A 27,027-nucleotide genomic window follows, 5' to 3' on the forward strand; every position below is an offset into this window, starting at 1 on the left:
ACCAAGACTTACTACAGCACAACATAAACCAAGACTTACTACAGCACACCATCAACCAAGACTTACTACAGCACACCATAAACCAAGACTTACACTCTAACCTATCCATCTTCACAATAAACACCATGTGAAGCTTGCTCTTGCCTTCCATGATAAATACATAAGCCACCACCAGTTTTCTTCCCTTCCTCCCTCCCTCCCTCCCTAACCCCCACCCCCCCCCCCCACACACACACACACCATACACATATACACACTTCCCACCAAAGGCCCAGGGGTCACCATCTTAAAAATTATTGATGGACAAGACCAAATGCCCTTGCACTGTGTTTTAACGATTTGTGTAAGTAGGCATGCACCTACCAGTAGGCGTGGCTACATAGCGAGAGTGACGAGTCGTACTGACTACACCAGTGTTGCTGCGCCTCTGGTGCTGTGACCTGTCATACCATCAACAGCGAAAATGTTAGTATCACGGTCATTATTCAGGGTCGTAGAAAGGGGTTGGGCCATATCGTGCCCCCCCCCAATTATTCGAGGCCTGCTACAGATCTGTTATCACAACCAATATCGATACAGTATCAAAGATACAAATCATAAACGACGTTATGAGAGGGCCCTGTTTTTTTTCCATCGCTAAAGTTTGTCTAGTAACAAATTGTTTCGATAAAAATATGCTATGGTTGTAAATTTTGTATAACACCGGTCTCAATGTAGCGGCGTTTAGCGTGGCAAATATCTCACTGCAATTGTCAACTATTACGCGCGTATCAAGTGGTATGCTTCTCGCTGCATACCTTTTTGTATTTCTTTTTTATTTCTTCCACGGTCTCTTGCTTGCTCTGTAGTCCGGTGTTTGGCCGGTACACGCTCAGAAGTTTTTTCTTCTTGCCGCGAGACGCTGCACGTACAAGGATCGCCATTTTCTTATCGTTTCGAGCCTGTGAGACAAACAGACGCAAAAAAATGTACTAACCAATGAGTGCGTTACCCGATGAGATCTTGTTACGTGTTGATTGCATTTCCTGGTGATTGCGTTACATGGTGATTTCGTTACATGGTGAGTGTGTGTATATGGGGATTGCGTTACACGTTGAGAGCTTTACACGGTGTGTGCGTGTGTGTATCGTGATTGCGTGACGTGTTGAGAGCTTCACATGATAAGTGTGTGTATATAGAGAATGCTTTGCAAGGTAAGTGTGTATATATGGAGATTGCGTTATACGCTGAGAGCTTTACATGGTGATTGTGTTACAAGGTGACTGCGTTTCAAGCAAGATCATTTTCGGCGATGGCGTTACCATACGGTAGAATCGCTCCTTGGCGCATTACCTGGTGTGACAGGTAGAAACCCTCCTCCGGCTCAGTCGTTTCTCTCCACAGGGTAACCGCGTCGTCCCAGGACATCCCGCGCTCGACGCTTACCTGGAAGTAACAGCGTATTTCAGGTTAAACGCGCGTTTAAAGAGTCGCGTATCTCAAAAACAATTAAAATCACAAAATTCATTTACACTTTTGGTATTTTTGGAATGATAAAAAAAGCCGGGAAAGTAGAGAATTGTTTCTGGAAAACATAAAATGTTTGATCAGTGATGATGATGGGAAAGAGGTAAAGTGGGCATGGTATCATATTTATTTATTTTATTTATTACAACATACATAAAAAAACATACATGAATTAACAGTGTAGAGAGGGTAAGGCGAACGGACACGAGGTCCCGGCAAGGCCTGCCCCGACACTACGGATACTTGAACACTTATCGATAAAATACAAAAACACAGAGACTAATCTCAAGAGATTCAGCCCGAAGGAGCGGCATTTAGGGCAGATTGTTATCCATGTAGGACCCGGTCGGGGTCAAAGTCAGAGTTTAGTTTGTTGAAATATAGTGTTTTTCATACCGTGTGAAGCTCGGTTGTCGCGGTACCGCTTGACTTGACGCCAGCAAAGGTCTGCACGCTGAGTTCATTGACTTCTTCGCCGTGCGAGCCAAGATCTGGAAAAAGGCAGGAAAAACTCGCGACAATCAGCCTCATGTGGTGTGGTATGGCTAGCAACATCAGTAACTTTCAAATTCTTGTCACATTAACCTATAATTTCCAACACTTTATACTAGGATAAGTGTGTTCTTAAATAGGATTCACTCATTCCTACGGCCAGAGCGCTTAGCTTGTTACAAACCAAGGGTGAATTTTTTTATCAACTAGGATTTCCCCTACCCGACGACCAAAGCGCCTGGCATGAATGTATTCTCACCTTATTCCTTCATCCCAGCAGTCCGGTGCTTGGGTTGTTGTATGATTACGGTAGACGTTTATTGACTAGGCATTGCTACAATGAATAAGTTCTTACCTAGGATTCCCTCATCCCTTAGACTCGAGTGCTTTGCTTGCCGTGCGGCCAAGGTAAATGTTTGTTGACTAGGTCTGTTGCATGGCTACAGTGAATAAGTTCTTACCTAGGATTCCCTCATCCCAGCGGCCAGAGCGCTTAGCTTGTTGTATGACCGCTGTGAAAGTGTCCATCAAGTAGCTGAAGAGCTCATTTTGTAGGACCACTTCCATGCCCAAAATACGATTCAAGAAACGGGACATGTTAGTGTAGTCTGCAACCAAAGGAACAAAACATGAAAACATTGAATTAACAATGGTCTTTCTCTTAGATAGATAGAGAGAGTGAAAGAGGGTGAGATTACCGCAGGACTTTACCTTTATCTAACATGGAGTAGTTACCCCGATCATCTCTTGTGACAAGTCCTACACCGAACAGCGCACGCCGCACGTCTGTAGGGGGGAAAAAGTTAGAAGCAACGGAAATAGACATGTACATTAACCTTGTAGGAAGTAACCATTCCCTATCAAACCAAATAATTTGACAGAAGGGAATTGATTCTGATTTCAGCACATACCTTGAAAGAAGTTCCCCTTATAAGAGGATGGGGGCGGTACCATGGGCTGGGCCTGTCCCAACACCGCTTTTAATACAGTCTCCAGTGCGGCACGACCGTACTTTGGGAAAAAGGACAACAAGATTAAGAAGGCGGCCATGCCCAGAAACGCTGATTTACTCTGAATTAACAATTGTATGGGGTATTGTCCGGACTACTATATGGACAGTGAAGTATAGACAGTGATGGTATCCGAAGAATAAGCAATCATTCCAGTTACCTTGTTGTCGAAGTTATATCTGCTGAGATCTCGAGACTCCGTTGCTCTCCGATCACCGTGAGTCAAGGCGCCCTGGCGTAATAAACGAAATATTAACACTATTTTTCTGTGTAGCGATTGGGCCCGGGGAGATTTTCAGATCGATAATAACATATAAATGACGTTACAAGTTACATAAATTTTGTTTGCAGTATCGGTTAATAATGGGGGGGAGGAGTTAGGGTTTGTGATAAAAGAACAAAAAATATGCGAGATCGCCCTCCTGTGGGGCATGCGATATTTTTTTTCTACGGTATTGCGGTATTTTCACAAATTTATTGCGGTATTTCGGTGATTAGACCCCCCCAACTCCTCATCCCCCCCCCCAATAATTATACGAGTTATTCTTTGCACCATAAAAACAATCAATCAAAAAAATACAATTATTTAAGGCCCTGTCACACATAGATTTTTCGGCTGCAACTTGCCTCGCAAAAAAATTGTTTCAGGTCGCACGCGCCCTGTCACACGTGAAGTTTTTCCTGCGACTTGAAACAATTTGTTGCAGAAAGTAGAAGAGCGTTCTACTTTTCGTGCGACTTTGAGAAATGCAAAAAAATGCGCTTGCAACCTGCAACAATTTTTTTGCGAGACAGGTCGCTAGAGAAAAAAAACGTACGTGTGACAGGGCCTTTAGCTGCCATTATTTTTCTGTGCAACAGACGTAAACGGTATTAGAAGAAATAAAGTATTTATCGTGCTGAATTACATGAATCTGTCTGGTGATAAAGACTAGTCGTTTGCCACCAGAATGTCCCGTGTTTAAATAAAAACAACTAACCATGACATTTAGACTATAGGCCATATTACATGACATTTAGACTATAGGCCATATTACACGACATTTAGACTATAGGCCATATTACACGACATGACTATAGGCCATATTACACGATATTACAGAAAGGGGATATTACACGGCATTTAGACTATAGGCCATATTACACGACATTTAAACTATAGGCCATATTACACGATATTACAAAAAGGGGATATTACACGACATTTAAACTATAGGCCATATTACACGATATTACAGAAAGGGGATATTACAAGACATTTAGACTATAGGCCTGTTACACGATATTACAAAAAGGGGATATTACACGACATTTAGACTATAGGCCATATTACACGATATTACAGCAAGGGGATATTACACGGCATTTAGACTATAGGCCATATTACACGATATTACAGAAGGGGATATTACACGACATTTAGACTATAGGCCATATTACATGACATTTAGACTATAGGCCATATTACACGACATTTAGACTATAGGCCATATTACACGACATGACTATAGGCCATATTACACGATATTACAGAAAGGGGATATTACACGGCATTTAGACTATAGGCCATATTACACGACATGACTATAGGCCATATTACACGATATTACAAAAAGGGGATATTACACGACATTTAGACTATAGGCCATATTACACGACATTTAGACTATAGGCCATATTACACGATATTACAGAAAGGGGATATTACATGGCATTTAGACTATAGGCCATATTACACGACATGACTATAGGCCATATTACACGATATTACAGAAGGGGATATTACACGACATTTAGACTATAGGCCATATTACATGACATTTAGACTATAGGCCATATTACACGACATGACTATAGGCCATATTACACGATATTACAAAAAGGGGATATTACACGACATTTAGACTATAGGCCATATTACACGACATTTAGACTATAGGCCATATTACACGATATTACAGAAAGGGGATATTACACGGCATTTAGACTATAGGCCATATTACACGACATGACTATAGGCCATATTACACGATATTACAGAAGGGGATATTACACGACATTTAGACTATAGGCCATATTACATGACATTTAGACTATAGGCCATATTACACGATATTACAGAAAGGGGATGTTACACGGCATTTAGACTATAGGCCATATTACACGACATGACTATAGGCCATATTATACGATATTACAAAAAGGGGATATTACACGACATTTAGACTATAGGCCATATTACACGATATTACAAAAAGGGGATATTACACGACATGACTATAGGCCTGTTACACGATATTACAAAAAGGGGATATTACACGACATGACTATAGGCCATATTACACGATATTACAGAAAGGGGATATTACACGACATTTAGACTATAGGCCATATTACACGATATTACAAAAAGGGGATATTACACGACATTTAGACTATAGGCCATATTACACGATATTACAAAAAGGGGATATTATACGACATTTAGACTATAGGCCTGTTACACGATATTACAAAAAGGGGATATTACACGAGGCAAATTTTCTGCAACTTGCACAGCATTTTTTTTGCGTTGCGAAATGCAAAAAAATCACGTGGAACTTGCAATGCAATTTTTTGTTAGTATAACTGGTTTCTACTTTCCATAACATTGCGAGAAAAATTACCCTATGTGTATCATGTTTTTGCAATTCACAATGAAACCTAAAAAAACATATCAGTAAATCAACCCGCTTGATTTCTCCCGTTGCACACTCTCTGCACACTGCAAAATTTTGCTTTGCAAATTGCAGAAAAAAACGTGCTTTTTGGCCCTACGTGACACACAAGCAGGTTTCGGTTCAACGTTAAAAATGACTTACTTGACCTAGGTACACAACCAGGTTGACTCTTATACCTACCAGGCTCTCAAGCCTCTTGGCCACAACTGATGCGAAGCGCCTTTCACCCGCCAGCTCTGAGATGAGAAATACGTACTCCGGAGCACTGACTTGATTAGAGCGATGTGTCCGTCCTGAAACACAAGGTTACATTAACTGCATGCGACTCTTTATTATTGGAAAGCCATTTCGCAAAAACTAGGAACATGTTTGTATGTTTTCCCAAAGCTCGTTAGCAGTAAATAAGGAACGAGGATTAAAATGGAGAACCAAAACAGAGTTGCAAAATATGCCAACGCTTCAGCACTTTTATTCAGTCCTTTTTCTTCATTCTCCATTTGAATTCTCACATACACAGCTGTTTGCTCAAACCAATTTTTACCAAAGGTCTTCCTAAAGTTAGCCGTGTTACCGAAGTTGTTCTGATTGTCACCGGGGTTGGTTGTGATACTGTTCATGGCGGTGTTACCGATTTGGTTGTGATACCGCACATGGCTGTGATACCGAAGTTGGTTGTGATACCGCACATGGCCGTGATACCAAAGTTGGTTGTGATACCGTACATGGCCGTGTAAACGAAGTTGGTTGTGAAACTGCACATGGCCGTGTTACCGAGGTTGGGATACAGATCATGGCCGTGTTACCGAAGTTTGTTGTGAAACCGCACATGGCCTTGTTTACGAAGCTGGTTGTGATACCGTACATGGCCGTGTTATCAAAGTTGGTTGGGATACCGCACATGACCGTGATACCGAAGTTGTTGTGATACCGTACATGGCCGTGTTACCGAAGCTGGTTGTGATACCGCACATGGCCGTGTTACCGAAATTGGTTGTGATACCGTACATGGCCGTGTTACCGAAGCTGGTTGTGATACCGCACATGGCCGTGTTACCGAAGTCGGTTGTGATACAATACATGGCAGTGTTACCAAAGTTGGTTGTGATACCGTTCATGGCCGTGTTAACGAAGCTGGTTGTGATACCGTACATGGCCGTGTTACCGAAGCTGGTTGTGATACCGCACATGGCCGTGTTACCGGAGGTGGTTGTGATACCGCACATGGCCGTGTTACCGGAGGTGGTTGTGATATCGTACATGCCCGTGTTACCGAAGTTGGTTGATACCGCACAAGGCCGTGTTACCGAAGATTGTTGTAATACATATAATGGCCGTGTTACCGAAGTCGGTTGTGATACCGTACATGGCCGTGTTACCGAAGTTGGTTGTGATACCGTACATGGCCGTGTTACCGAAATTGGTTGTGATACTGTTCATGGCCGTGTTACCGATTTGGTTGTGATACCGCACATGGCCGTGTTACCGAAGTTGGTTGTGATACCGTACATGGCCGTGTTACCGAAGCTGGTTGTGATACCGTACATGGCCGTGTTACCGAAGTTGGTTGTGATACCGCACATGGCCGTGTTACCGGAGGTGGTTGTGATATCGTACATGCCCGTGTTACCGAAGTTGGTTGATACCGCACAAGGCCGTGTTACCGAAGATTGTTGTAATACATATAATGGCCGTGTTACCGAAGTCGGTTGTGATACCGTACATGGCCGTGTTACCGAAGTTGGTTGTGATACCGTACATGGCCGTGTTACCGAAATTGGTTGTGATACTGTTCATGGCCGTGTTACCGATTTGGTTGCGATACCGCACATGGCCGTGTTACCGAAGTTGGTTGTGATACCGTACATGGCCGTGTTACCGAAGTTGGTTGTGATACCGTACATGGCCGTGTTACCGAAATTGGTTGTGATACTGTTCATGGCCGTGTTACCGATTTGGTTGTGATACCGCACATGGCCGTGTTACCGAAGTTTGTTGTGAAACCACACATGGCCGTGTTACCGAAATTGGCTGTGATACCGTACATGGCCGTGTTACCAAAGTTCGTTGTGATACCGCACATGGACGTGTTATCGAAGGTAGTTGTGATACCGTACATGGCCGTATTACCGGAGGTGGTTGTGTTGCCGTAAATAGTCTTTTACCAAAGTTTTTCGTCTTACGGAAGCTGTTTGTCGGAATAAAATAATCTTACCGAATTGCTGGATGGCTTTATCCGCACTCCAAGGCAGCTCCAAAGTAATGTGCACTCTTCTACGTTGATTCTATAAGAGTCAAGGCAGTTAAATAAACCATCTCGAGGTCCAAATGTATCTTGGCAATTACCCAAGCAGAGCATGACATGGTATACTAAATCCAAGAGATTTTTCTTAAAGATCATAGGGACTAACGCTAAGTCCAAACATCGTATTATCCATAAGCCGTATTCAATGCAAATGCTTGCAAATGAATCGAGTCGATTGTTTAATCTTTATTTGCATGCATTGGCATTGAAAAGGGCTCATGGATAATACGATGTTTGAACCTAGCCTAAATGCACTAACCTGTGCTCTACGGTCTGCTTGGAGAGAGATCCCTGAACTCGCAGCTTCCGAAATGATTGCAACCAACTGAAAACAAAATGGCACAGAACAAGGCGATTAAAGTTAAGAGAATGTACACAATATGATAAACGTATCGGAGGAGGAGATCAAGCTTTGGTGTCAACGAAAATAAAAAAAAGACCTGGGATCTACAAAGAGGACAAGCAAGGGAAGGTCTTTCCTCCTTTCCCTGCTCATCTCACTCGTAGAATACAGTCAAGTAGTGCTATGAAGAATACGCGAAGAATTTCTCGATCCCATGACTTTTTCGCTCGTGCTATCGAGAGTTTCGTAAGAACGATTTTTCCATACGTTCTCTGTCCCTTGTCATATCATTACTAGAGGTTCTACCTTACATACTTTTTCTCCATTCATGAACCGCTTCTTTTCCTCGACGTTCAGGAACTCAAGGGACACGTCTTGTTTGCTGCGGGACTCGTAGCTAACTCGCCCGTCTTCGTGGCTCACGACACGCCCCTTACGACCCGTCATCTAAACAGCATGTAAGAAGATTTAATCAAAGTGATTCAAGCAACTCGCCCATCTTCGTGGCTCACGACACGCCCCTTACGACCCGTCATCTAAACAGCATGTAAGAAGATTTAATCAAAGTGATTCAAGCAACTCGCCCATCTTCGTGGCTCACGACACGCCCCTTACGACCCGTCATTTAAACAGCATGTAAGAAGATTTAATCAAAGTGATTCAAGCAACTCGCCCGTCTTCGTGGCTCACGACACGCCCCTTACAACCCGTCATCTAAACAGCATGTAAGAAGATTTAATCAAAGTGATTCAAGCTAACTCGCCCGTCTTCGTGGCTCACGACACGCCCCTTACGACCCGTCATCTAAACAGCATGTAAGAAGATTTAATCAAAGTGATTCAAGCAACTCGCCCGTCTTCGTGGCTCACGACACGCCCCTTACGACCCGTCATCTAAACAGCATGTAAGAAGATTTAATCAAAGTGATTCAAGCTAACTCGCCCGTCTTCCTGCCTCACGACACGCCCCTTATGACCTGTAGCTTTTTAAAACATCGTAAAGCAAATAGCCGGGAATATACTAGAATATGACAGTAATTCCAAAAGAAGTGTTACCTCGGCTACTTTGTCAGGTCCACCAAGGCTGTCAACCAGTTCATCAAGTGTATTGGGAGGCAGTAGCGGCCCTAGGGTGTCTAACTTGTCCAGTAACTCTTTCTTCATGGCACGGCACTGGTCCGCAGCCGTGCCCGTCATGGGAGGGGAGGGGCTGGTAGAGAGCAGGAAGGACAGGACTGGGGCGCTGGCAGAGTGGTGGAAACTATTGCTGTGGCCTAAGAGTTGCACCAAAAAACATCAGTAAAGCCAAGACAGGTACATAACTTCTCCTCTTCTCTGGGTAATGTACGTCCTGATAAACATAGCATACTGATTGTGCAATGATTTCTAGAGCCATTATTTCACCATTCAAAATACCTATTTTACCATTGCCTTTGCAATGTCTCGTATCTAATATTGGCCTGCTTGGGCTATGACTGTACATGCTACAGTGCTGTTTGGGGAGTTTTGTGACCCACGCTTTAATTATCCCTTACCAAACATTGAGCTGCCCGGGCTGTGTTGACTAGAGTTCTTGAGGTGGCTTGGTATCCCATTCAATGGTTTGGTTGTGGCCGCCATTCTGTTCCAGTTTGGCACGTTGACGTTTAGGCCGGCGGCAGCAAGCGCACTCATGGCAGGGTCAGGCTGACTCGATGGGCTGCCCGACCGAGACTTGCTTTTAACTTTGGTTTTCTTGGATTTGCGAATCGCCCACGGATCTACATTATAAGAGGCATGTTCTTCATTTAGACTAAAAAATATAAATCAGCTTCAAGAATGCTATCTTTGCACAGTGACGAATGTATTTGACTTTGCAGCATGGCAAAAATGAAGGGCTACTTAGAGAAGAGATCCTATGTGTAGTTATTGCAGGGGTGGAAAGCCTTTTTAAAGTACTGTAAGCTGCATCCTTTATCCGCTGTGAAGGAAACGGTCCTTACGACATGTGCACTGTATGTATTTTAAATGTATGTGTTTTGTAAGGGGTAGCCCCCTTGCCGTGAATGGCATTGAGTCATTATAATTATGCAGGGTTCAAAATAATATTTTTAAATCTGCTAGATTTTGCCGGCTTTGTGGATTTTGGTGATTTTGGTACCGAAAAAAAGAGCCAGCAAAGACCCGAAAACAGCCGGCTATCGTTGGCAGATATTTTGAACCCTGTTATGTATGTACATGCTCAATGACATGGATGACAATCTTGAGAAATGTAGTACTTATCTTGTATTTTTATCTATGCTAGGAACTAATCCGTGATTACCAAATACCCTTCTCACCTTCCTGGTCAGAGTCTGAGCCACCAAACGGGTTGAAATCCTCCTCTTCTTCCTCCTCAGAGTCGGCAGAATCATCATTACCATCATCTGACTCCATGGACTGATTGCTGTCACCTTTGTCCTTAGTAGAGTCATCACTCTCATCATCATTGCCGTCCGAGTCGCTCTCTGAACCACTGCTTACTACACAACAACATTCATTCTGGTTAAAACCATACAATAATAGCTGTTATCTGAATCTTTAAAAGTGGCCTTCTTTCCAATGGGAAAGAAGAGGATATGTATAAGGTGGATAGCTGCTTTAAATGTATAATTGTCCAAGCGATTTCCAAACAAATAAAACTCATCATCATTGCCGTCCGAGTCGCTCTCTGAACCACTGCTTACTACACAACAACATTCATTCTGGTTAAAACCATACAATAATAGCTGTTATCTGAATCTTTAAAAGTGGCCTTCTTTCCAATGGGAAAGAAGAGGATATGTATAAGGTGAATAGCTGCTTTAAATGTATAATTGTCCAAGCGATTTCCAAACAAATATAACTTCATTGTTTCCTGTTTTGAAAGGTTAGGGGAACTATTTTATTGGTTTTCGTACATGATGCTACACAAATGAGGCGAATTATAGTAGTCATCTAAAAAGTATGTTCTGAGATTCTTTTTTTCAAGAAGCCAGTGAATATGGTTTTCTATAATTATAGAAAGCTTACAATAAGTAATTTTTAGAGATTTTCAACGTTTATAGATATACATTCATTACATTTTCATAGACACACCGTTCCAAATATTAGTTTTTTTACACATCGATATTAATATTAGTTTTTGTATTTATATTTGTATTTATATATACTCATATTTATCTATAGTTATAGTATTTTAACTCAATTATGTAAAGCGCTTTTCATCATTTTAACGTTAAAAGGCGCTATATCAAGTGAATAAATTATCATTATAATCGTTTGAGTGATAAATATAGTAGCTAAATTTACCATCTGGTGAGTCTGTTACAAGAATGTTAAATTTGGCATGTTGTTGACACTTACTGTTGAACAGTAGTTCTAGGCCCGACTTCTGCTTTTTGGGTTTGACTATCTTCTTTGCTGGAAATTTATTACAGATTTAAGAAAATCAGAAAATGTATACAAACATATGCATGTGTACAAAAGTGTGCCAATGTTTATGTGGATTTCGTTCAACATTAAATTTACATATGGTTTCATGGTCATAACCAGGCATTAGACACAAGTCAACCAGCTGAATATACAGTATGTGTTTATCAGCAAGTTTCTGTACTATTCAGTACCTTTTGTTTTCCTTTTCTTAGTGAGTGGGGGTGCAGGGGAAGAGCGCTCAGAACGCCTATCACTGGCATCACTATCGTTATCTAATCCTAAGATATCAGCAACTCTCTTCCTTCCCGGCGCAGGGAACTGCTTCTCAATCAGTGTCTGCAACACCCCTCTGTAATCATGACAAGTACTCAATAAGGTTATTGGTGAATCCCTTTCCACTAACCCCTAACATTTACTTGTTTTCTAGGCTTTGCAATATATACCCCACTTTTAAACCCCAGTATAAACACCCAATACAATAAGATGATTTAATTATTTTGCCATTTCTATGGGGTGTACTCACTTGGCAGTAGAGACAAAGTCATTTAGCTCTCCTCCAGCTTCCTCAAGCTGTTCCAGTGTTCTTGCTTCTCCTGTGGATTGTAGCCCGATGACAACACACTACAAAAGACAAAACTTATACAGTCAGTTGCCCTATATTTGACCTGACTATTCCACAACAAATCTTTACGAAAGTTTTCTGCCAGCACGGTAGAATGCACATTACTTACCTTGCCAAGGTCTATGGCCTCATGAGCCATTCTCACAGCCTCGTGCACTTTGGCAGCAATACACAGGTACTTAAAGAACCTCTGAAAAGTGCAAACAGTACATGAGGTCACAAATCAAACAACACAAGACTGGAAGTTGATACTTCATAGAGAGTATAACGAGTCTCTGCCAACCTCGATGTTTCATCCTAGCAGAGTACTAAGGCCTGGGATAAATACTGTGTTCTTCTCATGTACAGTTCCAAAGGTAAATGCATGCAAATGGACATAGTGCAATCAAATTGGTTTATTTGCATGCATTTATAATTGGAATGAGACAAAAAAAAAAAGAGTAGTGTCTTACATAAGTGTGAGCAGGCATGAATTTCCATCAGATTTTGAGGAGAGCTATTGCAGTATCCTTGATTGAATTTGGTAAAAAAAAAACAAGATTTAAATTTCTTCACATAATTTTCTTCCAATATTAAATTGCAAAACAAAGATAAGGCTGACGAACGATCCCGAAAAAATACAGAAGGAAGGCAGCCGAGTTGTAATATGTTTTTTTGTGAGATCTCTCTATACACCAGTTACCTGATGAGCTGACCAGAACTGGCCCCAGAGTGTCTTCTTGGTTCGGTTGTCGGCCATCATGAGATCAGCAGCTTTTTCAAACTTTTCTCTAGCCTCATTCCACTAGGAAAAAAAGTCTATGGTTATTTGAAATTTTGGTTAAAGGTTCAAAGAAAAGGTTGCTCATTCAAAATCAATTTTGGGATTCTCAAACAATTTTGGAAATTTCCAATGAACAGCCTTATCATACATGTTGATAGGTAACACTCACCAAATGAACAGCCTGATCATACATGTAACACTAACTAATTGAACAGCCTTATTATACATGTAACACTAAGTAAATAAACAGCCTTATCATACATGTAACACTAACTAAATGAACAGCCTTATCATACATTAAACACTTACCGAATGAACATCCTTAAAATTCATGTAACACTTACTTATTGAACAGCCTTATCATACACTCACCAAAAGAACAGCCTTATCATACATGTTTATAAACTTTTGTTCCAGCTTAATATCCCGGATGTTGAACCCAACTCCAGCAAAACTAAGCTGGCGTGCCATGTACATTCCTCGCAGCTAGAAAAAGATATATAGTTGTTACCACATGGTTCACATGCCTTCTTTTGGATACACCTTTGCCTTGCTTTATTTAAACACTTACTAAAAAGAGGTTTGTACAGTACTGTACCTTCATATCCATTGCTACTATTTCCATAGCACCAACACCCCTGCAAAAGCATCAGAACATAAGTAATAAAACAACCACCTTATTTCAAGTCTGTGAGGGCATTGTTGCTCTATTTCTTCAAAATTTCTGCCATGCTCTTGTTATTCCTTTCTTCCCTGTTTCTCTCTTCGATTAAATGTAACAAAGCATTTCCAAAGGTTATCCTTACAGTAGCTTGAGTATGCCAAGGAGCATAGTAGGTGTAAAAATAACCTAATGTACAGTACCTTCATACATAGTCTGTATAACCTTTTAGAATTGATAGATTTGGTCCTTTTTTTTTTATCTTCCAGAATTTGATAGCTCATCTATGCTTATCTTTTCTAGATCGCTATTAGCAAAAGGTTGTAAGATTTTTAAACGAAAAGGGTCAGGGAGGGATCAGCCCTGTTAATATTTTTATGGTAACATTTCCTCAAGTGCAGTATTTATATCCAAACCCAACCTTTTTGCTTACATACCTTCTCTCCACAGCTCTGATAAAGTCTGTGAAATCAGGAAAGGGTGTGCCCGGCCCCCATATCCCAAGGCGGGACATGTAAGCCATGTTCTTGGGCTCTGAAGCGCCTGTAGCACTGCAATACACCACCCGAGCCTTTGGTAAGCTGTTCTGTAAGGCAAGTACTGTAAGGCCAGTCTTTGTGGGCTTAGATGAGCCAGTTGGAACAAGGTTTTTGGCTTTGTGGCACTCATCCAGAATTATCTAACCTCTGTCAAGGTTTTTTTAGAATCACTGATAGATTTATCCATTACTTAGCAGGTAAAGTTATTGAACACATATGCAACTGTGTGTAGCGTATCATTTACAGACTTCTGAAAGTTTGGCAAATGTTTTTCCTTGTAGGAAGAATATAATCCAACAGTGATTGAAGCATCCACTTTGTCTAGAGATATGATAATTTTAGATAAGAACGAACAAACTCATCTTCAACACATGCGCTCACTAGGAACAAGCCTGGGACCCAGTGGTGATAGCCTGGGAAACAAATACTGATTGTGGAACCCAGGACCCCCATTGATCACTTTTCTCTATACCCTGAGGCGAGACCCCAGCTTTGTTCGCACCTCACATGACGTCATCCCCTGGTCACGGGCGCTCCACTTGCGGCGAGAAACACGGCAAGAAAAACACCATCTCTGTCCTGTGCACAAACATAAACAGCATTAGAGGAAAACGGCTTGAGCTCCAGTCTCACCTAGAAACCGAACAACCTGACGTTGTTGCCCTGCCTGAATTGGGCTATTCTATATTTAGAAAAGACAGAGTACTCGGCGGCGGAGGAGTTCTTCTGGCCATAAAATCAACGCTTAGTCCTATCCGATGTGATGTTGATACCAAGAACGCCAAAGGAGTCTGGGCCAAAGTGCGCCAAACTTCAGGGATGTGGACTGGACAAACGTCACCAACAGGAATGGCGAATCTGAGGGCCTGGTGCTAGAGACAAAATCCGACGAGGAAGACTGGACCCTATTTAGAGAAACTCTTCAAGACTCAATTGACAAGGCCATTCCATCCAAGTTTGTATCTGGTAGAACCAGTCTCCCCTGGTTGAACCCAACGTTGCGTCAGCTTTTCCGGAAGAAAAACCGACTCCACGCCAAGTTCAAGAAGACCGGGTGTTCCAGGCTGCGGGATAAATGGCGAAACATCAGAAGGAAACTAAGCTGTGCCCTGCTCCAAGCGCGAAGCGGCTATATAAACAACATGATCGGAGATGTGAAGTCCAATCTGAAGCTCTTCTGGCAGTTCATCAGATCCCAAAGAAAAGACAGTCAATCTATGCCACCACTAAAAGCAACGAATGGCCGGCTTGTGGAGTCCGACATTGGAAAGTCGGAAATGCTAAACCAGCACTTCCGGGAAAGTTTCTCAGATGAAGATACTGTCTCGATACCATTACTCAAGCGCAGATTCCCCCAGACTCCAAGCATTGCCGTCACAGAGGAGGGAGTTCGCAAGTTACTTGCATGTCTCAAGTTATCAAAAGCAGCTGGCCCTGATGGTTTCCATCCAAGCGTGCTAAAGGAGTGTGCGCCGGTGATCTCGCCCTGGACGCCGGCAACCTGCCCCGGGAGTGGCGCATTGCGAACATATGCCCTATACACAAGAAAGGCGACAGATCTCTTGCCTCAAACTATCGTCCAATTTCTCTTACTAGCGTTATTTGCAAGATACTAGAACACATTGTGTGCTCGCACATAAATCGACACCTAGAAGCTCACCAGATTTTGTCTGACCGCCAGCATGCCTTCAGGAAAAAGCGCAGTTGTGTGACACAACTGTGTTTTGTCATAAACGACTGGGCCTCAGCCTTGGACCGTGGCTTACAAACCGATGCCTCTGTGTTAGACCTTGCGAAAGCTTTTGACAGCGTCCCCCACGAACGGCTCAAGTACAAACTATACAGCTATGGAATCGGTGGCCAAACCTTGAAATGGAATGATGCCTTTTTGCGTGAGCGGTACCAGCGCGTTTGTGTCCATGGGGCAAAGTCAAGCTGGACGTGGGTTACATCAGGTGTGCCCCAAGGTACTGTCCTTGGCCCAGTCCTGTTTAACCTGTTTATAAATGACATACAAGAATCTGTACGGTCCGAGATCAGACTCTTTGCAGGCGACTGTATTTGTTACTGCACTATTAGATAGCGAGAGGATTGCGAAGAGCTACAGCGAGACATATCGAGACTCGCGTCCTGCCTCCTGCCACTTGAAGATCTGAGGAAACCGTCTCGCGCCTTGCCCCGCATTCAACACTCTGAATTCTATACTATGCCTAACGCTAGAACTGACATATACAAGTATAGTTTTTTGCCCGGTGCACTGAGACTGTGGAACAACCTTCCACAGTCTGTAATTGACATGAGAGGCTGCCCAGAGGCCTTCCACGCTGGGCTTTAGACTCGGCACTTCGCTGCGCACTGACATATTGTACAATAGGTTGCGCAATTTTTTGAAGTGAATTGAAGTGAAGAGGCTCCATTTACAATAAGGAACAGTAAGAACACAGCATTTTGGTGTCTTGAATTAACAAAAAGGATACGACTCCCTCAAAGTCTGATCCACACCAGTGGAGAAGCTGTTTGAGCCTGGTGTTGTATTTGCCTTGATTGCTTTGACTCTCACCAATTAGTGAGGAGTACGTTGCAAATATCACACCCTTCTTCATGCCTCCAATGGACTTGGATGACAGCTTCACATCATACTTAAACTAAAATAAGATTTATTTTAATTCACAAACAATAGCATGTAACATAGACACCTTAAAAACCTGATGATTAATGCTTGCTTTTACATTTTACGCTTCTTTTATTGGAGGGAACACATTTTTAAACTAGGGAACTTGAGATTGAGGGGGGAAGGGGGTAAGAAGATACATTGAAAAATTGTCCTATCCTAAAAACTGTCCTATCAGAGGACAGTGAGCTAAATGTTACAGATATGCAGCATATCAATGGGGGACGTGCGCAAAGAGATCACATGACTGTTTGGGTGGCAAACTAGCATGTCCTCAGGGTTTTAGCGGCAAAATAACAGCAACAACAAGCAAATTATTTAACGCTCACGATAAAAGACAGAATTTTTTTTCAGAAAAGGTTTAGTTTCATTTAAAGATTTTATACTTTCGCCATTCTCTGGTGGGACGGGCAAAGTCATTTCTGATTTTTTTTTTTTATTATTATTTTGTTTCGAATTTGCCACCCAGAATGCTCATGTGATCTCTTAGCGCAAAACCTAATGACAGCATCATAATACATACTGCACCCACCCACCCTACACCATCTGAAGACAGATTATTTTTAATTGATAAGGGACTTGGCACATTGTATCAGGAAACTATGGAATTCATACCTTGTTAAGAGCATTGACATGTATGTGACATCCTATGTCTCTGAGATCCCTGAAGGGAAAGACAAAACAGTGAGACTTGCGATCAGAAAATAAAAAAGGCAAGGTCTTTGCTGCCACCTAAAAAATAAATACATTTTTTTAAATTAGTTTACTTAAATTAATAAAATAATTGAATTACTTCAGCTTACCTTATAGCATCATATTTGAGATCATTTGATACACTTAGCCTGTAAATCAAGGATGAGAATAGAAGATGACCAAGTGTAAAATAATGAGTTAAGCTACTTTATAATTGAAGAGGAAGCCCAATACTGTAACCCAAACCTCCAAATAACTTGGTTAACTTAGATAAGTTGACCTCGGATAACTCAAACTCCCTAATAAGTTTACCTTGGCTAACTCAAATTCCCTAATAAGTTGACCTTCGATAACTCAAACCCCTAATAAATTGACCTCAGATAACTCTCAAACACCCTGATAACTTGAAATTGGGTAACTCAGACTGACTTCATGTTACAGTACTGTGAGACTAATTTTGGGTCACATCTACTCGGACTGACTTGGGTTCCACTGTGTCCCTACATCAACTTTACTATATAAATTTTTATACAATTTTTAACATAGTTCATCTAATTCTGTACTTACAACCCAACAAACAATATTCTATCACATTTTATAATTATACAAATACATCATACAATGTACATACCAAATTGCTCTTTTGCGACCTAAAAGATAGTTTTCATAGATGATTCCTGCAAAAACAAAGAACAACAATATCAGAGAAAACATTCAATATACCTAAATCAATTATCAAAATTTGGCAATTCCTAACTCTACCTGCAACAGTCCTACCCTTTCCGACCCCAGCACCATCACCTGAAAACATAAGAAATTATTAAAAAATCTAAAAGGTACTAAAAAATAGTGTAGGGTTGTACCAGAACCAGAGGATCTACCACTGAATACTAACCAATCAAAAAACCTGCTCGCTCTCCACTCTCAAGAAAAATCTCATGTTGTTGACAGGCGTAAACGACAGCCTCCAGCTGCAATGCCGACAGGAATGTCCTGTCAATCACTTCAGGGGGGAGTTTCAGCTTGTACCAAATGTTTGGCGGTGTCACGCTGGCCAGTGAACTGTTACAAAAAAATGTTGAAATAAATAAATGTTTTTTTGTAATTTCTACAAAAAAAGAATTAAAAAAGAATTGTGAAAAAGAATTCATGAGAACAATCCTACCTTGTTTCAACTACTGAGTCTGGGTGTCTTCTTCCAAAAGACACTGAAGAAGAAAATATTGTAGTTTATAATTACAGTGGAACCTGGATTTTACAATACTGGATTTTATGATAACCTCAATTCTAGGATGACGTTTCTTTCTCTCGTGGGAAATACAGTGAGATGTATGAGAAATTACCTCGATCTAATGATATTGGATGCAACAATATTCTCGATTTTACGATACGAATCTTAACTCCCAAGCATAATTTTGACCTCGATACAACGATATTACTGATTCTGTCTATCAACAAAGAGAGAAAACTTCAAGACACCACACAGGAACAGTACAGTTAATCAATTTTCTTTACTTGACAAATCTTGTAAAATGCAGATTACAGTTTACAAAGAGTAACTGTACAGTCTTACACAGAGTAAAATTACGCTATTATTATTTTGTAAAAGTTGATAATTAACCCGACCTCGCTACAACGATATTTTTTATGGATTTTCCTTTACTGTATATCGTAAAATCGAGGACCTCTTTCTAATGATACCTCGATTATACGATACATTTTCTTTCTCCCAAGGCATATTGTAATTGGCATATTGTATTGTATTGGAATTCAATCCTACCTTCAATAGTAAATGACCCCATTCTTTTACTTACATATCAAACAATGCAGGAAAAGCTATATTTTTTTTAAGCAATGAGAGTTTAAAATATTTAAAACTTAAACAAAACAACACTGTAATCACTGCCAACACTGTAAGTTGGACCAAGAACATTTGACTGAGTACATGTTTAACTTACGCTTGCATGGCATGTATTCTGCGTAGGTGTCTGTGTGCCCCAACTCCTCTTCTTCTTCATCATCTTCAGCATCAACATTATCTGAAGACTCCTTCTATAAGGACAGATATTTCATTTACTCAGGGAGGTGTCAAAAATGGAGACAACTCCAGGCAACGGCCAATCAGAATGCAATACTTACTTCTGGTTGGCCAGTTAGATTGATAACATCGTTAGACCATAATCTTGAAACATCCCTGAAAGTATAGACCTCTAAATTGACTGTATAAGAAAGACTGAGTAAACACTATTGAGATTAGAATCTGCTGAATTCTCATAAAAAAACCTAAGAGGACCTAAAGAGCATTGCCTGTGGCAAGGGACTTTAATTCTATTACTGTAATGTGTTCTCTTCTGATGCCAAAAAAAGCTGTGATGGTGTGAAACAGCTTTTCAAAATTGGTAAAACCTAAGGTCAAGACTACATACTTATGTAGCGTAAGAATATGAACATTGCAATTCTAAATGAAAGCTGTCCACACACAGCTTTTGACCTGTTCTCTTATACAATGTACATATTTTCCATAGCTGAAAAGAGGGGCTAATTTGAAAAGGAAGGAATGGCTTATTGAAGAGCGGAGCTTAAAAAGGCTGGGGGGCTTCGTTGAGTGTTTTATGGTATCAAACTTTGATTTATATGGATTGGAGAAGGGTAGAGTTAGGGGAGCTTGGTAAAGAAGTAATGTTTACAAAAAAATGCTAAAATAAGTACTAGGTAGGCCATCTTCAGTACCAGTGCTTAAAAATTAAACCCACTGCTACCTATTTTTGAAATAGGGAAGTTTAGAAACAAAATACTGTATGTTAAACAAAGCAATTTTACCTACTATCTTCGAGGTAGTTGATATACTATAAATCAGATTAATTAATTAGTAAAATAATAACAACTTTTAAACAAAATATCTACAGAATTCTAAAGTATAGAAGATAAAAAATAAATAAAAAAGTAACAACTCGAGATTGAAACTAAAAATGAATTTGCTTCCTATAATTCGACGAATTCTGCAATTTGCTAGTGTGCTAACTGAAACCGGAAATGAGATCTCCACGTCGTAAACGAGGAAGTAAAACTGCACAATCAGAGAAAAAAAAAACATTACCATTACAAAGTCATTTTATCAAACAGGAAAACACTACAGCATCAAAAAGGGAAAAAGATGTTTTCAACGTTAGCCATATTCAACAAAATTACCTTACCTTTTTGATAATTCCTTTTTCCCAGCTTCTTGTAACGATGATAAGTTAGGAACTGTAATGGGACGCTGAAATTTATTATTTTCAGTGCTACGGTTAAACAAATCAATCACAAAAGGTGGCGAATTTGTCGCAACTTGAGTTCTAGATAGAGGCTTGGATTCTGAAGTCAGTAAATGCTGTAAAGTACTGGAGCTCTGAGACGAAATAGTGCCCGGAACCAGACCGGGAAACTGCGCGTATGGTACACTTGTTGAAGAAGCATAGGAAGCTTGTGTAGCTTCAGAGGCAAGTGGTAAAGTAGAATTTTGCGTCAAAGCAGCAAGAAAATTCTTTACTTCCTCCGAATTAAAGTCACTAGAAAGAACTGGTTGAGCCACGCGAGGTTGAGTCGCAACGGTAGAAGCAGGGAGAGAGTTCGTAAAATTCAAATCTGAAAGAAAGTCGTATGCACTGTTGTAACCCGAAGTTGACAGCGTGTTGCCAGGCACTTCGTTTAAAATATCAAATGGATCCTGAAGGTCCAAGCCACTTTGACCAAGTGCTTCAGCAAGAAGGTCCTGTCCACCAAACAATGAGTCATTTTTCTGACCAGTATTGGCCATTTTATAAAGGGGAAATTTCCAGCAATGACTTTCCCTTCTGTGTGTAGTCCACCATTTTGTTGAGCCGGCATGACCGAACCAGCTAGCGCATGCGCGTTATATACGGCACAAGATTATCACGTGATTGACTGACCGAGAGAGGTCTGGAGAGCTGGGGCCGGTTCCTGAAAAGCCGATTTGCGCTAACCCAGGGTTAAATTAACCCTAACCCACGATTAAATTTTTACCCCCAGATTAGTTCCGTTCCCGAAACGCTGGTTAGCGCTAACTCTGGGTCAGTTTGGAGGTAGAATCTAACCCTGCTCGCGAGGTGGGTTTACTCGCTAACCCACTGTTTAGTTGGCGAAACACAGGCCTCCCAAACTTTGTAGTGGAACTAAAGCTTCATAAAATAAAGTTGTCGACAAAAAAAGACGTTACACAAAACAATGTAGGGATCAAATACCCTAACATTTCGCTTTATTATGTGACCTTCGTTGCGTTGCTTACTTGAAAATTGTGCTGGGGCAGACAGAAAGTTACATGAAATTTATACTTGAAATGAATCTGTCTCGCTAGTGTCACGCACCAACTCGAATCCTGCAAATGACACTTTTTTGGCCATTAAATGGAGGTAATTACAGGTGATGTAGAGGTGTTTTGGGGCTTTCTGTTGATATACTGGGTACCCTGTGTGAATTTTACTCCTCAAACCAGTTTTTCACTCGTTTAATCCAGGGCTAGTAATTCGGGGGATTACTTGGCTTTCGGGAACGGTGAGTTAGCCGTCGGTTAGCTAACCTACGATTAGCGAATTTTAACCCGGGATTAGGCGCTGATCGAGGGTTAAGTTAATCGGCCTTCCAGGAACCGGCCCCTGGTCAATAAAATTCAATTCCCTTTTCAGAATTTGAAAGTTTTTCGTTTTTCTATGCTTTTTTTTTGGCTAGATTGATATAAGTGAAAGGTTTTAAGAACTTTAAGGTGTCTTGAGTAAACCCCCCCCCCCCCCCCCCTCGGTGTATTTAATAATTTTTTTTGTGCTGTTTCTTAAATCGAAGCGGTTTTACCTCTTTCGCAAAAGTCTGATGCGGTTTATTGCGGTTTTCGTGCCCTCTCTTGTACACGCACATACAGCTAACAATGCTTCATGACCAAGGTATTTGTGCATACAAAAGTACACATAAACTGTCTATAAATACATCCGACCGACATGTATTCCTTGTATTGTAGGGAAAACCCTGGGTGTCAGATAGGCCGGGCGGCAAGGCGGGTACGGCCGCACGCCCACTTCTGTCGGCATTCGTTCGGGCTTTCGAAATTTCAGAAACACGGATTTCCTTGGTTTCGATGAACGAAATCAGGCAGGAGCGTAGCTAGGATTTTCAACAGGAGGGGGCCAAAAGAGACTTTCAAGGCATTTTCTCCTGTATTTTAGATAATGTCTCATACATTTACTGTATTTTTGCCTGCTAAAAGGGGGGGCCGGGCCCCCTGGGCCACCCCCTGGATACGCCCCTGTCAGGCTTGGTTTTCGGCGGTGCGAGGACCTCTTGAACAAAGGGCGATAAAGTAGTGGGAATGATCCTGTGTAATGATTGACTTACACCCCCCGCCCCCCATTATATTGAACTGTGTTGTGAAATGAAGAGTCTTTTCCAACATTGGAATTTATTCAGCTCTTGCCGTACAGCTTGTTTGAAAAGCTCGAAACTACTGTTGTGATGTCATTTTTCGAATGAAGATTGAAGAAGAGAACGCCTCATATGCCTATTTTAAAAAACGACTGGTGATTGGAAGAGCAGGATCACAAGATATTATATGGATATTATTATTATGAAATGCTAGGACCGCAGCAGGGAATGGGGCACTTGGCCCGGGCATCCAAATATTTTCAAAAATTATAAGGAAATGACCAGTAGGGGCGTGGCTGTGCCCCCCATTGTTTTCTTAATGTTTCTGTATCGCAGCCCCCCCCCCCCCCCCCGCTTAATAATTATGCTATGTCTGCTACGGCTATAAATGATAATCCTTTAAAGGCCATAGATGTTTGGCTTTGTCTCTAGCATTGCTGAGGTAATCTACCATACAAAAGAAGTATCGTTTGCACTGAGAACGCTACCAAACACTGGGCTGCACATACTTAGACTATATGATATCTTTGGACAATCCAAACGAGTACTCGGCAATAATGCGCGACGAAGTCCGCGAGACTCTTTGCAACCCAAACCTTCGGTTGATATGGGTAGGTGAGAAGAGCCAAACGTACCAAAGAGTACAGAGTCCTGACGACACGACCCCAACCACAGGCAAACCAACACCACGTGAAATTCGAATAGTTCGGAATCTTGGTGGTCATCACCTACACTTTGCGCATGCGTTATAAGCGATGACGGCGGGGCCAAACAGCAAGATATGGCAAGTCAACCTCTCTCCCCAGTTGGTATCCACATGATGATCCGAACCAGTCCCCTCATGCTTTCCACGCGGTAGATATGGGTCGTGGGTATAGAGGACAGGGACGAGATCTCGTCCGCGCCGTAATTGTACCGGCCTACAGCCACCACGAAGATCTCTATGTTACTCATTTTTAGCTGGAATGCTTCGTATAGCATTTTGTCTTGGTTCATATTTGATAGACCATCCGTAACTAGCAGCACGCGGTTAAGGGAACCACTGAAAAACAATTCATTATAAAAGATGACATTGTAATGGCGGATAAGATTTGCTTTCTAAGAATAATCCTCTCGGGAATGAAGAGGGGTTGATCGCGCTCGTCTCTCCCTCTCCCTTCCGTCTTTTTGTTGTTGTTGTAACTTGATTTCTTAGTGCCAATCACCGAATAGATACCTTACTAGCCTCTCGTCGATTTGCGTCTCTGGTCAGCTTTTATGTGACGCCACCTTTTGGTTTGTGCTTGCCTATACGACAGGTTTAGTCAGCATCTCAGTTAGCATTTCAGTGGCGGATTCAGGGGGGTTTAGGGGGCTCAATAACCAACTCTTTTCAAAATGATGCTTCACTTTAGTTGGAACTCAATTAAGGGATTGGAAGAGTTTTCATAAATCAAACACTCCTGGACCAGCCAATGGATTTGGAATCTTAGAACTGATCGCGGATAGCCAGGGAACGAGGCTAGTACCATATCATTATACCAGTATAATGCGATACTAATTCTTTTCCCATCGCACGTAATATAATGAGAACTGTCATCATATTCCAAGACGTATTTATTCCAAGAACAAACGTTAAAATCAACCCTACCTCTTCACAAAGAATAGTTTTCTGCAAAGTTCCAGCGCAGAGAAGGTGTTGGTCTTGCCATAGAGTCTTTGTACGTTGGTCAGTAACTGTAGCATGGAGGCCTGGGTCGTAAAGTTAGTAACCATAACAGGCTCAGCCGCGTACAAGATCAGGGCGAACTTGGTGTCATTCCGCGCCTTTGCCGTCAGTAGTTGTATCGCCTTGATACCGTTTTCAAAGTCAACTTTTGTAATTGATGTCGATGAGTCCAAGACATAAACCACGTTGTAGGTAAAAGGAAACTCGTCACCAGCATCTCGCTTATCGTGTCGTCCGGGTTGTAGGTCGTTAGGCATGGGATTGAGGAAGTAGTGTGCGAGCTCATATGCCGTTACACGCTTTGGAGGAATCTTGAAGTACGCTAATACAAAGAGGGACACGTTGATGAATACACGTGGATCAAATTAATAGGTACATGGTATAAGCATCGGCTAGTGGGCTATGGTATACAGTCGTTCGACAAGAGGATGGCATGAACTGGCTCCGCGACTACGCGACAAGCCCGTATGTAAGCATGGGTAAAAACCACTGAATCGCCTAGCATATATGAGCCACCACATAACATGCATATATGAGCCACCACATAACTTCAGACTTATACTGCATCCACACCAGCACTTAAACCAGTTTAAAGGTGGTTCAATTAAACTGGTTTAAATCTCAATCTCCCAAGAGTGGAAAGAACCAAGAACAAAACTGAATAGACTGTGCTGTACGTGTTACTAAGTGATCATTTAGCTAACACAATAAGAAACTTGGCAAGTTATCAGGCAAAGAAAAACCTTGTTTAACTAAACATGGTTTTGGTGTGAATGCAGCATTAGACGCGTTAGCGGTGGCTAATATATGCAGCTAGGCGCTTCAGTGGTTTTTACCCATGCTTACATGCGGGCTTGTCGCGTAGTCCCGAAGCCGGTTGATGACAACCTTTTGTCAAACGACTGTAAATAGAAAAGAGCACGCCTATTTTTGTTGTAGAAAAGCCAACTGTCATTTTCAATGGATAACGCCTTTTAATAATTGTGTGTTATTTAAATGGGATGAAGTGTGAACGTGCGCGATGACTACCTTTTCCTATAAGTGGCACAGGAAATATGAGGAACACGTTGTAGTTTAACAAAAATACGTTGTCGTTTTGGGGAGACTAGTACCGACCTTCTCAACTGAGTAAAGATTGCCACAACCATTGTCTTGATTCAAAGTGATACAGTTTACAAAGCCCCCATGATGCGGCTACCTTAAAATGACATTGAACTTGGAAGTATTCCGAATAAGAAATCGACCTATCTATCCCCCTCTATCCCATAAAATATGTACCTCCCCCTTCTTTCAGAGGGGTTCTGGATATCCTGTATCCGCAACGCGTCAGTGGCTAACCACCCACACTCCATCAGCCCTTACATTTCTTCACTTGATGAGAGAGTACACACATGCATTTGGTGACAAGTATTAAAACTCATTATCAAGACTGCGCGGTGACCTTTGAGCAAAAAGACTCTAATGCTTATATATGTAAATGATATAACACTCATATTTGAACTTGTAAAAGAGATTTTAAAGAAAAAGCTTAAACGCACACGAATATAAGTCATTGTGACGTCAAGAGATATTCTGTAACGATTTTATTTTTATGTTTGGGGTCAGTGCATGAAAGTCTTAGCCCAAATTAATTTCAGAGAAAACAAGATATAGCACTATTAACCTTGTTACCCAGTCACAGATAGTCTAATAAAGCCCAGTTAGAAAAGGGTTTAGCTTGTGCCTAGACCTTTTTATAAATACAATACGCATCAGGACATCAGAGACTTACTATCTAACAGATAGTAAGATAGGGAAAAGAAAAACATGACATCTTCATTCTCGAAATCCTTTTGTTTTCTCGAAGATCCTATATATCTTGAATGTAGAGTACTACTTCTTGTGATAACATGCCCCTACACTCCAAAATAAGAAGTGGATAAATCACAATGATAAGTAATAAAGATAGAACGAACTGATTTCATTACCGTGCGTTTCTTGTCCACCCGTCAGCAAGATGCTCAAAGCAATACCAGCGATCGTGAGATGAGCGAGCGAAGCCATAACTACCCACCTAATACTAAACACTTTGTCCCTCACAACTGTTGGAGATCGAGTTCGTTTTCAGTGTTTTTATTCCAGCGCATAGACGATGGATGAATTGGGGGGAGGTCACTA

The 27,027-nt window shown here is 41.4% G+C and overlaps 2 protein-coding genes across 2 annotated transcripts in view; both read right to left on the reverse strand.

Moving 5' to 3' along the window:
• The window catches only part of LOC116603379 (protein strawberry notch homolog 1-like), a 31,177-nt gene extending 9,543 nt beyond the window's left edge, over positions 1–21,634 (reverse strand). Inside the window, exons 1-33 of the mRNA XM_048726512.1 lie at positions 20,948–21,634; positions 19,893–19,947; positions 19,712–19,805; positions 18,919–18,961; positions 18,649–18,815; positions 18,516–18,554; positions 18,385–18,430; positions 17,864–17,902; positions 17,676–17,724; positions 16,867–17,034; positions 14,288–14,529; positions 13,788–13,827; positions 13,562–13,675; positions 13,109–13,210; positions 12,536–12,616; positions 12,328–12,425; positions 11,996–12,153; positions 11,736–11,792; positions 10,691–10,873; positions 9,908–10,132; positions 9,429–9,646; positions 8,689–8,820; positions 8,290–8,355; positions 7,941–8,010; positions 5,909–6,021; positions 3,169–3,240; positions 2,910–3,009; positions 2,710–2,784; positions 2,460–2,606; positions 1,903–1,997; positions 1,333–1,425; positions 798–941; positions 364–440 (exon numbers count right to left, since the gene is read on the reverse strand). Coding sequence (XP_048582469.1) covers positions 364–440; positions 798–941; positions 1,333–1,425; positions 1,903–1,997; positions 2,460–2,606; positions 2,710–2,784; positions 2,910–3,009; positions 3,169–3,240; positions 5,909–6,021; positions 7,941–8,010; positions 8,290–8,355; positions 8,689–8,820; positions 9,429–9,646; positions 9,908–10,132; positions 10,691–10,873; positions 11,736–11,792; positions 11,996–12,153; positions 12,328–12,425; positions 12,536–12,616; positions 13,109–13,210; positions 13,562–13,675; positions 13,788–13,827; positions 14,288–14,529; positions 16,867–17,034; positions 17,676–17,724; positions 17,864–17,902; positions 18,385–18,430; positions 18,516–18,554; positions 18,649–18,815; positions 18,919–18,961; positions 19,712–19,805; positions 19,893–19,947; positions 20,948–21,549 — 4,004 coding nt within the window. The 5' untranslated portion in view covers positions 21,550–21,634. The remainder of the gene's footprint in view (positions 1–363; positions 441–797; positions 942–1,332; positions 1,426–1,902; positions 1,998–2,459; positions 2,607–2,709; positions 2,785–2,909; positions 3,010–3,168; positions 3,241–5,908; positions 6,022–7,940; positions 8,011–8,289; positions 8,356–8,688; positions 8,821–9,428; positions 9,647–9,907; positions 10,133–10,690; positions 10,874–11,735; positions 11,793–11,995; positions 12,154–12,327; positions 12,426–12,535; positions 12,617–13,108; positions 13,211–13,561; positions 13,676–13,787; positions 13,828–14,287; positions 14,530–16,866; positions 17,035–17,675; positions 17,725–17,863; positions 17,903–18,384; positions 18,431–18,515; positions 18,555–18,648; positions 18,816–18,918; positions 18,962–19,711; positions 19,806–19,892; positions 19,948–20,947) is intronic.
• Positions 21,635–23,182: 1,548 nt separating this feature from the next.
• LOC5519590 lies at positions 23,183–27,010 on the reverse strand. Its single transcript, XM_032364609.2, has 3 exons — positions 26,838–27,010; positions 24,793–25,192; positions 23,183–24,204 (listed from the first exon to the last, which is right to left on the reverse strand). Exons 1-3 carry the CDS (start codon positions 26,911–26,913, stop codon positions 23,952–23,954), a joined length of 729 nt encoding a protein of 242 aa, XP_032220500.1. The 5' UTR covers positions 26,914–27,010; the 3' UTR covers positions 23,183–23,951.
• Between the last annotated feature and the right edge of the window lie 17 nt (positions 27,011–27,027).

The sequence above is a fragment of the Nematostella vectensis genome, chromosome 4 (assembly GCF_932526225.1).
Source record: "Nematostella vectensis chromosome 4, jaNemVect1.1, whole genome shotgun sequence".
Taxonomy (NCBI): Eukaryota; Metazoa; Cnidaria; class Anthozoa; order Actiniaria; family Edwardsiidae; genus Nematostella; species Nematostella vectensis.

Bases quoted from the DNA above. Each gene is read 5' to 3' on its own strand.
- LOC5519590 (XM_032364609.2), bottom strand. From the start codon at position 26,913: ATGGCTTCGCTCGCTCATCTCACGATCGCTGGTATTGCTTTGAGCATC. The intron at 25,193-26,837 runs GTAATGAAATCA...TCTTTGTATTAG, and splicing joins GGGTGGACAAGAAACGCACG to CGTACTTCAAGATTCCTCCA. The intron at 24,205-24,792 runs GTAGGGTTGATT...ATTGTTTTTCAG, and splicing joins AAACTATTCTTTGTGAAGAG to TGGTTCCCTTAACCGCGTGC.